The 14,741-nt window shown below is 39.0% G+C and overlaps 2 protein-coding genes across 2 annotated transcripts; one reads left to right on the top strand and one right to left on the bottom strand.

Annotated features, from left to right (window-relative positions):
- Positions 1-29: 29 nt before the first annotated feature.
- Positions 30-6,124, bottom strand: LOC145484161 (proteasome subunit alpha type-3-like). The gene is made up of 12 exons (XM_081462789.1): positions 6,021-6,124; positions 5,635-5,717; positions 5,427-5,550; positions 4,761-4,793; positions 4,024-4,092; positions 3,843-3,916; positions 3,049-3,118; positions 2,881-2,946; positions 1,923-1,969; positions 1,475-1,542; positions 949-1,013; positions 30-258 (listed from the first exon to the last, which is right to left on the bottom strand). The coding sequence occupies exons 1-12, from the start codon at positions 6,039-6,041 to the stop codon at positions 217-219; spliced, it is 762 nt and encodes a 253-aa protein (XP_081318915.1). The 5' UTR covers positions 6,042-6,124; the 3' UTR covers positions 30-216.
- Positions 6,125-6,199: 75 nt separating this feature from the next.
- On the top strand, positions 6,200-14,593 carry LOC145484160 (uncharacterized). The gene is made up of 5 exons (XM_081462788.1): positions 6,200-6,405; positions 7,978-8,185; positions 10,301-10,619; positions 12,302-12,554; positions 13,578-14,593. Exons 1-5 carry the CDS (start codon positions 6,287-6,289, stop codon positions 13,696-13,698), a joined length of 1,020 nt encoding a protein of 339 aa, XP_081318914.1. The 5' UTR covers positions 6,200-6,286; the 3' UTR covers positions 13,699-14,593.
- The last annotated feature ends 148 nt before the right edge of the window (positions 14,594-14,741 follow it).

Genomic DNA, 14,741 nt, shown 5'->3' on the forward strand with positions numbered 1-14,741 from the left:
TAAAAATACCTTAAAACCATAGTGCCATTAAACATTTCCCATCGTAATGTTTATTTCTAGGCTTGAAAATACTACAAAATATGTTACACAAACATCACATTGATGAAATGAAGCTAGACAAGGCGATGATGGTCTCTACAGGTCTTAATCTCAGTCTTTGTTTCAAACGCTGCCTGTTTGTAAGGCTCGTACAGTAAAACTCGGTGAACGCTGATCTTAATCCTCGTCTTCTGAACTAGATTCCTCTTCAAGTGATTCCTGCACAAAACAGACACATAATTAGCACAGGGCATACACTAAAAGCACTACAGATGTAAAATCTAGCAATGTGGGAAATCAAACATCCCATTTAAAAGGGTTTAATTCACGGAAAAGTGAATGCTTTTGTTTTTAATGCTATTTCAAAGGGCCAAGGGCAGATTCAGACTTCTGCACAAAGTGGGGGCCTAAATTAAATATATATATATATATATATATATATATATATATATATATATATATATATATATATGTATATGTATATATATATATATATGTTTATGTATATATATATATATGTATATGTATATGTATATATATATATATATATGTATATGTATATATATATGTTTATGTATATATATATATGTATATGTATATGTATATATATATATATATGTATATGTATATATATATATATGTATATATATATATATATGTATATATATATATATATATATATATATATATATATATATATATATATTAACCTGACTGAGAGGTTTTTCTCCCCTTTGAACATCACTTTGCTGAAAAGGTTCCAGGTAGGTTCTCAAAACAAGTCAAATTACGTTTTAGGTCGCTGCTATCGGTGGGTCGTTATTTTCAACAACCATGAAATTTCATCACTAATTTCGGGGAGTCACCATGACAGGAATAACCAAGTTCACCCTGCTTCCCCCAACTAACCTTAGCATATTTTTCAGCTGCCTCGGCTATTTCCTTTGGTACCCATTGATGTTTACCGTTGGTAACTGAAGAGAAAAAAAAACATTCATTTGATAAGTTACACAATAAGCTTATAACCCAACGGAAAGCTTAGACCCCTCACATTTACAAGGTAATGCACTCTCCTTACAAAGATTAACGCGTGATTTCCTTGGGTTGGACTCGAAAATCCAGCATTACAAAGTTAATGCAATTTACCAGAGACAGTCTACAGGGGTCAGTTGGAGCATCAAATGTCATTATTGGCAAATCCCTGTTGATGCACATGTAAAGTTTCTCCCATCAAATAGCACTGAAAGGATTCAATAGTAATCTAGAAGTTTTCACGCTCTCAAGGCTTGTTCAGGGACTCAGTAACCTTAATATCAAAAGTTAAACTACATACTCAGTGTAGTCTCAGAGAGCTGAATTGTAGACATCAGCTGGTTGGTGGTACTTGTTCACTAAATGCAGTGAGAATGAGCTAAATAAACAGCGATCACGATACCTTCTCCTATCCAGCTTAATTCCAGTTCAAAGTTTTTGTCTTTGACCTCATCATGTACAACATAAATTCTGTGTAGGAAAGAAAGCAGTAAATTCAGACACAATGTCAGTATAAAATTTATTAAACATTTAAAGTTGTCTTTCAGTAGCATGTTGATTAAAAGGACAATTTGATTGCCAAATCAAATTGTCCCTACAAAATTTATCAATAATAATAATTAATTTTAAGTACTCCACACTTCAGATGACAAGGATTTAGTAGCTGGACTTCCTCATAAATTAAAATATATGTAACTTTACACAGTTTTGATTTTCTGCAGTAATGAAGGTACAAAAACAAATCAAACTGTGAAAAATTTGAGGAAAAGTTAAAATATAAAACAAATCTGATAGCAACACACACACAGACAACTATAATTTAAACAAAGACAAAAAAATTTGCAACTTACATTTTAGCAACTTCTTTTACAAGTTCTTCACATGTCATGTCTTTCATCTGTCCAATTCAAACAACAGCAAATTAATTTGGGTTTACATGCACATTAAAATATTAATCAGTCAAAACCATTTTAAGTCCCCAGTAAGAATCAAACCCAGGACCTTACAGATACCAGCAGGATGTTCATAGGTCACTGAGGTACAGTGGAACATCGACTTGACAATTCACTTAATGAAGTCCCAGTAATAGTGAAATATATGGAAAAGAACCTCAATACAATGAAATCTTGTTATAGCAAACATATTTTTCCAGTCCCCTGGCCCTTTGTTAAATCGAGGTTCCACTGTATGCAAGACTCTTAGTGGACAAAATTGTACAACCAAGTTCACATATGACACAAATCCCACCCAGCTGCAATACTCAATAACTTTGAAATGAGAAAATATGAATCATGGCAACTTGTATAAAGTACAATAATTATAAGGAAATAATGCAAATTAGTATCACCCAACTAGTGGACTAATGCAAATCCTACATTTTGATTGGCTACGTTACTAGAGGACTATTAGTAATAGTCCTCGAATAGCGAAATTGGCACAATCGAACGTGACGCTTTCTTTCGTTTTATTCCCAAATAAATATTTCTTCAACTTGTGTTTGCTAACTTTATTATTGCCTTTTCTGACCGACTAGTTGGGTGATACTAAAACAATTAGACCCTTCGCCCTCAAGGGCCACGGGTCAATAGCCCATGAGGCGAAGCCAAATGGGCTATTGACCCGTAGCCCTTGCGGGCTACGGGTCTAATTGTTAATAATTATGCTCTCAATTTAAAATACTCTAAGGGAAAAAAACTTTTTAAGTGTGAACCTGAAATGGCAATGCCACAAGGTTGTTTGCCAGGTCTAACATGAACAAGATCCAACCCTTCAACTGTAAACTCTCTCTTGAGTGATTTGATACCTCACCTTTAATTTTTCTATTTCTGTTTTAGCCGCTTGTTTTGCCTTTCCTATTGCACAGCCATGATATCCCTAAAACAAATCACATTGTATTATTTAGCAGTCAAATGTTAAGAGTTTTATACCTGTTGGCACTACATTATTTGCGACTATCCAGAAGATATATTTTTTTACCCATGAAACTCCTGAAGGGTCTATCATGAAAAGCTCAGGTCCATCAGGGCCATGTGAACTCAGTAGAACACTACAAAATAACACACACAGGACAAAACAATCATATCAATATTCAGTATGCAAAGTGAATAGACAAAAGCAAATGACAATCAAGGTTGAAAGACTCCCTCATTCTCTTGGGGTAGCTAGGGAAGAAGTAGCAATACATAGAGAGGTAAGGAAAAAAAGGAGGATAGGAATAAGCTACATGAAGGGAGGGAGGAAGTGAGGAGGGAGGAAAGGAGGGAGGGGGAGAGAGATGGAGAGAGGGAGGGACGGAGGGTAAAGGAAGGGAGGGCAGAGGGTGAAGGGAGGGGGGCAGAGGGTGAAGGAAGGGAGGGTGCAAGGGAGGGTGGGAAAGTGGAGGACGGCAGGTAGAAGGCAGGAGGGAGAGAGGGGCTAGGGTGGGAGATACATGAAGGGATGACAGGAAAGCTGGAGGTACAGTACTTGTAGAGACAGTGGCCATGATACACATGCACGGATGGAGAGGGTATGGACAAAGGCAAAGTAGGAGAGAGAAACATGTAACATTACATTGGAACAGAGGGAAAGAAAGGAGAGCAATGTACAGTGTTCACGGGCCATTAGTTCACACATGTATAATATTCTGGTTGTGGAGATGCTGAAATATGACAGAAATAAATCTTGCCCATGAATACAACACAACTACCGCAATCAAGGCTTTAGAACTGTGTTCTTCAGCCACCAATCTGAATGTTAATACAACAAAAATCAGTTGTGCAGTTACCTACCTGCAACCGAATGGTCTGACAGCACTGTACAAGGTATGAGCGTGAATGTAGCCTGACACTCTGTCGATTAGGTACTAACAGGAGAAAACAAACAGACTGTGTTACTGACATCTGACAATATTATTGGTGCACTTTGATGGTGGCCTTTTTTCTGTTAACAAAACGTTCAAAAGGATCTTACTTTCAGGGGGATAGGAGATCCGTAAGTTGATCTGTAATTTGCAGCTTCATCTCTGGCGACACTTACAATCTTGAAAATAAAAATAATATAAGAATAAGGAAAGGAGAAATGAGCCACAACATTGCACAGGAAAGGAAAGATGCAATGATACAGTGTAAAAACTCACATTACTATACCATAAATAACTCATTTTTTATGACTGAGAAAATTACATCATTTTAATTGGCTGTGATGTACATCAGTAACATGACGAGACGCAGTGGGGTCTACCTAGAAGTACCTCAAAGGAATGTGGGGTAGTTATCCCCACATTCCTTTCATATTTGAATTTAACTCTGTCAGAGAATCAACGCCTGTGAAGCAACAGGCATTAAAATTCCCAGCTGCAGCTGTCAAAGAGAGTTATGTCTCTGCTGACAGAAATTTAATCGCCTAGTAAACGGTACCTTAATTAATTCAGAAATTGGGTACTTCCAGTCCAGACCCACTTGCGTCTCGTCATGATTTGCACTGTAGTGCAAATTAACACATGCTTGTTTGTTGTTTTCTCAGTCATATAATAAGTCAATCAATTAATGAAAGTTCCAGCAATCAAGGATGTACATTACTTATAATACTTGAATTTTTTTTTAAATTGCACTAACCTAAAAGGCTTGTGCAATTTTAAGAGAATCTTCAAGTATGATTTGTTATGTATATATCCCTATTTCGTGTGATTACCATCAAAGCCAAATTACCTGTCTTGCATCAGCTATCAACCCTGCTACAGCCTAGAATGGAAACAACAAGAAACAACATCAAAGTGGGCTATAATCCAAGTAACCAGTTTCCTGGCAAATATATAGTGGCAAAGGAAATCAGCAAAAACAAAATTTTCCGATTTCCTTTTTTTATTATTATTATTATTATTATTTAATTCTTCTACCCTTTTCTTGAATTTTCTCTCTTGTTTTTTTCCGTACCACTCATATTCATTTGGGTTTTGGTTATGTCACCGAATATCTGGCGCTCAGTCTCCATGGACAAATCATTACAGTCTTGGTACTTACATCTGCATATGAGCCAAGTGGCCATCAGGCCAGCATTTATCTCCAGTTTCTGTGACATGAAGCGACTAAACTGAAGTCTTTCTACTCCCCCTGGATGGGATGCTAGTCCATCACAGGGTTACCCCCCCAGCATTAAATTCCCTGGTACCCATTCATACACCTGGGGGGAAAGGGGGGGAAAGAAGCACTGTGCAAGTGAAGTATCTTGCCCCAGAACACAACACAATGTCTCTGGCCCCAGGGCTTGAGCCTGGACCACTCAATCCGGAGTCAAGCGCACTAACCATGAGGTCACTGCACCTCCCTAATTTAGCAAAATTTCAGCTTCACCCAAACACTGGAATAAATACTCACCATACCAATGTGATTATCTATATGTATGATTCTTTTGTTTGCTCCATATTCATACAGTTTAGAGAGAACAAGTTTCTCAACACCAAACACTACACCATCCTTTCCTCGAATGCCGACAATTGTCCTATGACACAGCAAGGAAATCAATTAATAACAAAGGTGACTTGATGTGCACATAATTTGCTGACTCATTAATCTCACAACTTACCCACTATTCTCTACCGCCTTGACGGCATACTCCACTTGAAAAACTCTTCCATCAGGGGAGAACTGTGAGGCTGACAAGTCATACTGGAGTTATAATAAAAAAAATGCAATTATCAAACCTTGTTAGTTTTTCTTAATAGGTATGATTAAAAAAACACCTAGTCTCAAGAAGTATAGAACGTTTATTGCCACCTTATAATATGCTATTATTTGTTGCAAATTTAAGTCGAACTGTCTCTCAGTACAAAATTTACAAATCAGGAAAGTTTTCGCACTATACTGTCAACATTCCACGTGCAAGATTCTCAGCACAATTTGCTACTCTAAGAGATGCCCACAACATAATTTTAAAGTTCAGAAGTTTCATACACCTATCTATAAGCTTACCCCAGTTCCAATAGAGCTCATGGTTGAAAATCTGTCCCTAAATCGTTTCAAAGAAAGTACGATAACTTAGAAGATTTACTTTTCAAAATGGCCGCTCGGGTTGACATGCGTAGTAAACTGCTAAGTCATTCGTTTCCATTCCTCCATTGGCAAGGGAGAATACCAAAAACTCACCTCCGGGGTGCCCAGAGATAATGTTTGGCAAGCCAGGGTTTTAGCACGTGCTGGTATTGGTGATTCTATTGTTCTCCGCCATATTTGGAAGCATGACTGACTTCCGTCACGTGCATATTCGCAATATTACACCAACACTTCAAACTGGAATTCTACTGAAAAAACTGAATGGGTTCTGTCAGTCCGATCAGGTTGTGGCAGTTGAAAACAGGTTAGTCAGTTGCCCTTTACTAATAACGCTGTTATTTTTGTCCACATACATGTATATGTAGAGAAGAACGCACATACTGTAGTGCTAATCGAGAGGTGGAACTTAATCAAATTTTTCTGGACTCAGCTTAGCTACTTCTATCTATATTCCATTCGAAGCTTGCGTGAACCGGAAATATCTGCATCGGTCCTGGGAAATTTCTATTGATTTTGAAAAATGTAGCGAGCTGTTGTTGCTTGAAATTGCTTGATGGAAATACATTTTGAACACTTTTTGTTATTTTTTGCGGCCCGATCGCTGTAAACATTGTCGAGTTCGTTTTGATTTTATAGAGATTTCAAATACATGTAATGTTTGTAGGTATCCAGGTATTCTGTCCTTCCTTCGATGGAATACAATGCTTTAATGCTTGCATATCTTCTATTTGCAAACAGAAGATTGCGACATCAGTTTCCGACTGGTTTGTGAGATAATAAATCAATTTGTAAAGAGAGTCTGCGATCGCTGGGTTTTTGCTTCGTACCAGCGAAATTGCGAAGAAATTGTTCGTATTTATTTATTCCGACTGTCTTCTGGGATTAGTTAAATGCCAGTGTTTTCGCTAATATTGTGAACTCGTTCTTTATTCAATCACACGTTTCGGTAATTTTGCAATAAAATAGCTCTCTTTTTCTGTTCGTAAATTGGTGATTGCAACATTCCCACATTGCGGATTTTTTCGTTCTTCAGACAGACGAAATTGCTTGCAACAACACATTTACCTGTGTATTACAAATCCTTTGATTATTATTCAAATGCAAGTGTTTTCGCTATTGTGAACTTGGCACTTGCATTCAATTGCATGTTTCGATAATTTTACCAGAGAGGAAAAACTTTTTCAAAGGAGAAAATATGATTCAAAAATATAACCACTACATGTACATAGTTTGCAGTCGCAGACTGGGAACAGATGGAAAAGTGACCTAGTGGTCATTGTGGTGTCTAGTTTTCAGTTTCGAAACACTAAATAAATTGATTAACATTATTACATCGGTAAAGAGGTTTAGAAGTTCTTGTTACTTATTTTTTTGCGCTTGCGAAATCGCGTGTATATTATGCAGTTCGCAGCTGGTGTTTAAATCGATAATGTACAATGTTTGTTTTCCTGGCGTTGCTTTCCGTGCGCTTATATTTTACTGCATCACGCGAAGAACGGGAATATTAGTTCGCGATCGTTCTAATGTAAAGAACCGTAAACGAAACAATAGTCTCTGTTAGTATTTACATATTTGAAAGGACTAACTCTCCAGGATGCCTGCACTCTTGTACAAAGGTGTACAATTCTACCGCGAATTATTCAGTGCGTGGCGTTTCGCAGCTCGGTTTTAATAGTTCGTTTACTTGCTATCACAATGCTATAAAGTTGAATCGCACAGATTCACTGTAAACGATATTCTAATTTAGCTTTCCTCATGTATGGTTTGCGATTCTAATCACTTTTGTCTCGCTGAGATCGGATTGTGTAATTCTTTCTCCTTTACGTAGGATTATAAAGTTATAATCCGGTTATGTTGTTCTTTATTCTGTTTTCAGAGCTCATCACAAACAGTTACTACATCTTGCTTCTTCGCCTGACATCGCAATGAAGTCTCCGATGACGCCGAGAACTCTAGAGCTTTTCAAACAAAACAGTGGAAATGGCTTGCTAGATTTATTAGCTCCTGAAGTTTTCTACCAGATTATGATTAATCTTGAGCCTCAAGACATCAGGATGTGCATGTGTGTTTCCAAGAAATGGAAGGTGAGCAAGATTCCCTTGACGGAAGGCCGGCAAGCATTATAAAGGACAATACTGTGGGTATTTTAAGTCTCAGTGCTTAGCGAATTCGCACTATGCCCTGCTAACCACCAGTTCTGCAGACCACCGCACGCCACCGACTACTTTTGTCATTTCTAGGGATTAGTCAGTGACAGAAAACTTAGGAAAATGGGTGTCCTATTCTTCACATATGCAGCTAAAGAGCTAACCATTCTCAATCAGTGCTAACTTAAGCTAACCGAAACGCTACTCAGGCTAACCGGAGTGCTGTTCGAAGCACATTTTAGCTAGTGCAAGCAATTCCTGTATTTAGCCGTATGCGTCAGTTTTTGGCCTAAATTGTTCAGTTTGGAACCTCATCGAAGTAGTAAAACTTCTCTATTGATTATATTTACGTTTTTTTACATTGTATTCCCTCAACACAACTTGACAACAAGCGCTTTCTTCGACGTTTTATCTTTGCATGATCTGAGCACGTGGGAGGCCTAATATGTCTTACCCGAAATGGAATACCGTATTTACTCGAATAAGCGCCGCACTTCTGAAACAACAGCGCGGCGCTCATTCGAAGACCCCTGCGTTTCTCCACAGGTTCTCGACACCAATAGAGAGAAAAAATCGATATTTTAAACTGAGTTTTGGTTGCCGATGCTATAGTTTGTTGAAAACAATATTGGTTTCTTGATGAGTTTTGGAAGAGTGTAGCCCTTTGACCTTGCATACGGTGGCTGCGCCCGCTGTATGAGCGGCATTCAAAACTGAGCTGTCCTACCGAAACGACACGATAGTAGCCTTTTCCTTCGCAGCGAACAAAATACAAAGACAATTGCAAGTTGATTCGCCTTCTTCTGATACTCAACTCAAGAATTCTGGGCTTAATTTGACGAAGAACAGCATATTTTGTTCATAATGACACAACTATTAACCTACCTGGAGCGAGTTGCCGAGCGCGGGCGATCAATTTTTGGCGCCAAATTAAAAGGTTATAGACACAAAATGTTTCATATCTAGTTTTTCGCTCTTTACAATCTGATATGGCTTTTGGAGTCAAAAAAACTCCTTTTTCGTAAATAGTTAATGCCGTCTCCCGTTAGAAAAGATGCCTGACTTCAATTAACGTGCATTTGACGTCAGGACAGTAGAGTTTTTCCCACCTCCAGAATCCCGATTGGTTAATTCAAATTTCAGGCGCGTCTGCCGTATGCAAGGTTAATAGCGCCGCACCAAAACTTCGAAATTTTTTTAACAAATAGAGTATCGCAGTAGTCTTTGGAATAAAGACAGTACAGTTGTTGAATTGAAGCACAATGCCTCTTTCATACTGAAACGGTCGAAAACACTTAACCCTTTGAATACCAAACTTTCGCCAAAAAATACCGTTTTTAACCGTTTAGTCAGGTTTTTTAGCTGCCATGACGTTAAATAAGCGTAAGTTTTGCTTAAAAAGCTTTTTTTTACTAAAAGGAGAGATTTTTCGAGGATTAGGTACAAAATTGAGCAAAACTTCAATTCCGGGCATGCGCATAAGCCAAAATTTAGACATTTGGAAATGGTACAAAGAGCACGACCATTAATTACGTGTATATGCGTAGTTGGTATTCAAAGGGTTAAACGCATACATTTGTAAAACGCGATCTAGCATGCAGGCAATTGTAAACGGAGCCCTGGGGATAGTGACGTTCTAAAAAGACACTGACGAAAACACATTAAAGGAGGTCAGTCAAGGCATTTTGAGTCATTTTAGCCACGTACAAAATTACTTTTAAATTTAAGGTAACCTGAAAATAGTAGTCTACTTAAACTAAGATAGAAAAATATTAAAGAGATATTAAATAATAAACCATAAAGGAACAAGGATGATTAAGGATGGAGAAGATTAACACGGATTAAAAACGTCAAACTTGAAAAATTTGGCTAAATTTTTAAGATACGCAAAGCGTGAGGTAGCTCCTTTAATGTGCGTGGGGTCTAAAATTGTGGTCAAATCACCTAGGGAAAAATAGATTGTATTTTGCTCTAACTGCGTAGAGGAGCACGAGAAATCCAACATCTTTTAACGCTGTGTTAGTTCTCATTTTGGTTTCTCTTTTTTCACAGCTGCTATTGTCTACAAGTTACTTTTGGCGAAATTATTTGAATTATTACTTTGACTTCAACGACGAAGACGACGAAAGACTGACTGGCATGCTTCACGAGCTTGGGAGTTCGTGGTTCTTTGGTTGGGGCCACGGAGTGGTGCAGGGTTTATCCGAGGGAGATTTGTTTGAAGAGCTCCCTAGGAGATGGAAATCCGGTGTTATCCATCCGGTCGGCCCGGATGTTCGTAACAAAGTCCAGGATTATAAAGCCATGTACGAAGCGCTTTATCAGCTGCAGAAACTTCAGGACGAAGTGAATGAACGAGAAATTGTCTACAGTGAGTGTTCATTGTTATCATTACTCTGACTTCGAAAACAGCGTTAGCCCACGAGCCTTTTCACGTAGAAGACGCGACAGAGGCAAGCGAGAAAACAAGCCCTCGTAAATTAGGGGGATGCTTTTTTCCCACTAGTTTTTTCACTTCTCACGAGCAAGCGGGCAATGCAAATTGTCTAGAACTGCGTTTAAATTGCACGAGAAGGTTAGAGAGTAATTAAATCGTCCTCGCCTATTCTATTTAAGAAAAAAGATTAACCAAGAAGCGCACAGCTTTCAAACTTTGTCAAACTTATGCTTGTCATTGTTTTGTGGTTGTTAGAAAATGAGATGTTGCGCTAGCAGCGTTGTTTTGCAAAACGATAAATTTCGCAATAAACGGAAACAATTGTGCTTGTACTCGCAAAGCGGAAAATTATTTGAGTGGAAGAAAGGCGCTGCAAGAAGGTTTGCGTACCTGAGTGATAAATGGCGGCACGGATAAACCATTAAACGCGCGCCCAAACGTCAAGAAAGCGATCTTTTGTAAACATCTTTCCCTAAATAGTTTAATGTAGAAAAGTTTAGTTGTTAGTTGACGGTTTGTGGTTTAGTTTTGTTACATGATCTCTTTGTTTCACTTTGCTAATCTTGGGAATAACTTTGATCTAGAAATCCGTAGTCTGGACTATTGCTTTCGGTCAACATTTTCGATACCGACGGGACCTCAGTTTAACCCGGAACGGGACGTAACGAAGGATATCTCATTTGGGTTTGAGGCGGCGGGGTGTTGGGGTGGATTAGGCTTGAGTGTAAGCTGGTGGGGAGATCTTTACCTTACAAGTTTAACTCCTCTTTTTTATCATTATTGTTGTTTCTACCGTTCGATTACTCATTTTCGCTGCAGAGAGCTATATCTTTACAGTTGTAGTGACATTTTGTAGAAGTTTTCTCGTTAAATCGTTTTGCTTTGTTAGTTTTACTTTAATAGAGAAGTCCGCCATTGCGAACACTAGGAAGTCACCGCAGGAGCCGAGCACCGTGCAGATGACCACGGTCCCCCCGGCTGGCGGTTAGTCTGTGTACAGTAAGTGAACATCGCTTCAAGCCTTCAAAAAAGTACTTTACGGGAAAAGGAAGACGACTTTTAGGGAAGTTGGAGGGGGAGCATTCTGTTAACCAAGGGAGGGGATATACTTTTCATTCTGGGAAGTCTTCTGGTATCTAAGGGAGGGGAGAGGGATTTGCTTGGAAGAAACTTAACGCGGGTAGAGTGTTACTCACTCTAATGTTAAAAGAGAACATACGAATATCTACGGCCTCACGGTCGGCCCGACGGAACTTTTCGTTGGTATAAACCATCATTTTCTGATGTCGTTTTAATCATAGGTACAATATATTTCGTAGCTTTGTTTTAATCGTTATTGTAAATGTGTTTTTCGTTGTCTTGTAGTTCCACTTGCTTAAGTCCCGTTTATATGTTGCAAGTTTAAAAAAGTTGTTTGATATCGCCAGCAACATGATTCAGATGCAGATCATTTCTTGTTGCCCACTACGGTGCATTTTGATTTCCATCAGTATCGCTCAATGCTGTTATTCTTTAGAACCGCGAAGGCACCAATCAATCAAAAGAATGGTCGGTCAAAAGCCTTTTTCTCAGAACGCATTCTAATTTTTTGTCGTGGCGTTTTTTTTTCTTCGCAGTTGGTGCTTCACAGAACAGCGGTGAATGTCCGGTCGATACGCTGTTATTTCACTGGGAAAACGACAAGCTACCGTCGCAAGAAGAAGTCATGGAAATATTCCACTTCAACACAAATCTTCAGTTAGATATCCGCTATGAGAGGTCAGAGAAAAACTTCGCAGAGGAAAACGAACTCGATAGAGTCTTTAAATGCCGACGACAGTTGCCAAGCGAAAGCAGTTTCTACGAAACGTTACCCAAGGTGTTGGACGGGTATGTGTCGTTGTTTATCTACATCACCGTGACTTTCATTTTAATTCAGTTTATTTCATTTCAGGCCTGTAAGACAGTAAAAATTTAGCGAGTAATTTTTCAATTCATATTCGAGGTTGGACCGGAAACGGAACGAAAAGAAAAACGTCCACACTACGCCGGTGAAATTTTAAAACGGAGGTTTCACTCTGAAAACGCATGAGATGTTTTCCATCCACACTACGCCGTAAGAATTTAAAAACGCAACAATCACCGGTCGTTTTGGGTTTGTGTCTGAGGAAAATTCGAGAAGGGAAATCACATGATTATCGCGACTACATCATTGTCGAAACGCTTTGTTTTCAAAATGCTTTCCGTCCACACGACAACGAAAAGCCGCCGTTTTCAAATTCCTCCAGGGGGAGGAGGAGGTCGCGTGGCTGAGTGGTTAGGGCACAGGACTTGAAGTCCGGCAGTAGCGGGTTCAAGTCCCGCTCTGACCACTTAGCTGGAGTTGTTTCTCGGTAGACCCTAGTTCAACTCCTCGGCCATGCTTGTAAATAGCCAACTGGTCTGCCTGCGCTAGTGTTGATTTTTAAGCCTAATATGTTTATTTGACAAATTTCTTTCTGCCACTTTCAGTAGCATGCCTGTGATCTACCTAGGTGTAGCTAAGTGCGTTGTCCACTGTAAACCAGAACAACATTTTTTTTTTCCGGTTTTAGAGTGTTTTCGAAAAGCTCCGTTTTCTTTACGGATTAATGTGGACTGTAGGCCTAACCGAAGAAATAAAGCTGCGTTTTCAAATTCCTCCGGCGTAGTGTGGATGCTACTGACCTAAAGCTAGTGAAGGATTTGTGGAGATAATTTGTCTCCATCCTTTTAAGACTGAAACTCAAAAATCTTTCTCCGAGAAATTCCTTTACTATTTGAATTACGTAGTCTTGCTAGGATGGTTGCGAACTTCATGAAGAACTATTTCTCCCTGTTGTTATTATTTTGCTCTGACAGGATAATTGCATTTTGCTTTTCTTTTGTTAACAGGTTCATCAAAGTTCATGTGGACTATCAAGGTCGTTCCCAAACCTTCAGACCGTGCCCGGTGTTCATTCTCACCCAGCTCTCTCCCGGTTGGTGTGGAGGTGTTTTGACAGGAGTCTGGTAACAAGAATGATGTCATGGGCCGTTGGTTCCTAAGGATAAACGATCGGATCCCGTATGGGGTGGATGACGGGCCGGGAAATTGTTGACAGTCATGTATCCCCACGGGAAATCTTACGCGAAGTCCGTGCTAACCGATTTTTCCTCCGACCACAAAGTACAGGAATGGAGATTAAAATATCCCTAGTCAGCTCAGCGTGGCGAGGAAATTCTTGTTCACTTTGGATAGAATGTTAGTACGTTCGTGTCACTCTCTGCAGTAGCCGAAAATTTGGACCGTCACATAACGTTCTCTCAAACGTTGCGTGACCCCCAAGTAACGCGTTACGGTGGAGGAGACGACATCATCGTTACGTTACGAGTGTCGCGTAATTACTTAGTTATTTACTGATATAAGTTCAGTTACCAAGCGATCAAAGACGTCCGTTTCAAGTAATAATATTGTGTTCCTAAAAGAAAATGCACGTTATCCAGTAATATATCACCAGAGGAGCATAAACTGTTTGGATATTGCATTAAATCGACGCCTGCAGAGAGGGTCTTAAAATGTAAAATACAATATATTGCGAGTTAAAAAGTTTTGAATAAAAAGATTTTTAGGAAGAACTTCTGCGCGTTTGTTTGTTTTATTGGAGCTTAAGTCGCCGACAGTGAAAATACCTTGAATCACGATTGTTTCGACGAAAACCGAAGAGAATACTTTAATGGGGGGAGAGGCGGAATGAAAGAAAAAGAAGTCGTGATGTTTGTTCTCTTCAAACTGATTTAGCCCAGTGTCGAACCAAGAGAAAGTTATGACACGTGCAGAATGACCTAGTGGCCTCGTTTGTATGTGAAACCTCTGAGAACTAGACTTTTTTTATATAAGGATATTGTTTTTCCGGCCGTAGCTGAATAATCTTATTTTTCTGCCGATTTTAGGCTGAAAATATTCTTGTGAATATTCTTAGATCATAGCGCAGGACATTCCTATTTTCAAATGTATTTGATGTCTGAATGGTGTTAAAGTAATTTTGGAGCCAACCTGCATGCAGGCATGAAAGCCTG

This window comes from Orbicella franksi, chromosome 4, assembly GCF_964199315.1.
Source record: "Orbicella franksi chromosome 4, jaOrbFran1.1, whole genome shotgun sequence".
Classification (NCBI taxonomy): domain Eukaryota; kingdom Metazoa; phylum Cnidaria; class Anthozoa; order Scleractinia; family Merulinidae; genus Orbicella; species Orbicella franksi.

Coding starts and splice junctions, on each gene's coding strand:
- LOC145484161 (XM_081462789.1), bottom strand. CDS start 6,041: ATGAGCTCTATTGGAACTGGG. Junction 5,718..6,020: donor TGAGCTCTATTGGAACTGGG/GTAAGCTTATAG, acceptor TTATAACTCCAG/TATGACTTGTCAGCCTCACA. Junction 4,794..5,426: donor TAGATAATCACATTGGTATG/GTGAGTATTTAT, acceptor TTTCCATTCTAG/GCTGTAGCAGGGTTGATAGC.
- LOC145484160 (XM_081462788.1), top strand. CDS start 6,287: ATGACTGACTTCCGTCACGTGCATATTCGCAATATTACACCAACACTT. Junction 6,406..7,977: donor GTTGTGGCAGTTGAAAACAG/GTTAGTCAGTTG, acceptor TTCTGTTTTCAG/AGCTCATCACAAACAGTTAC. Junction 8,186..10,300: donor GTGTTTCCAAGAAATGGAAG/GTGAGCAAGATT, acceptor CTTTTTTCACAG/CTGCTATTGTCTACAAGTTA.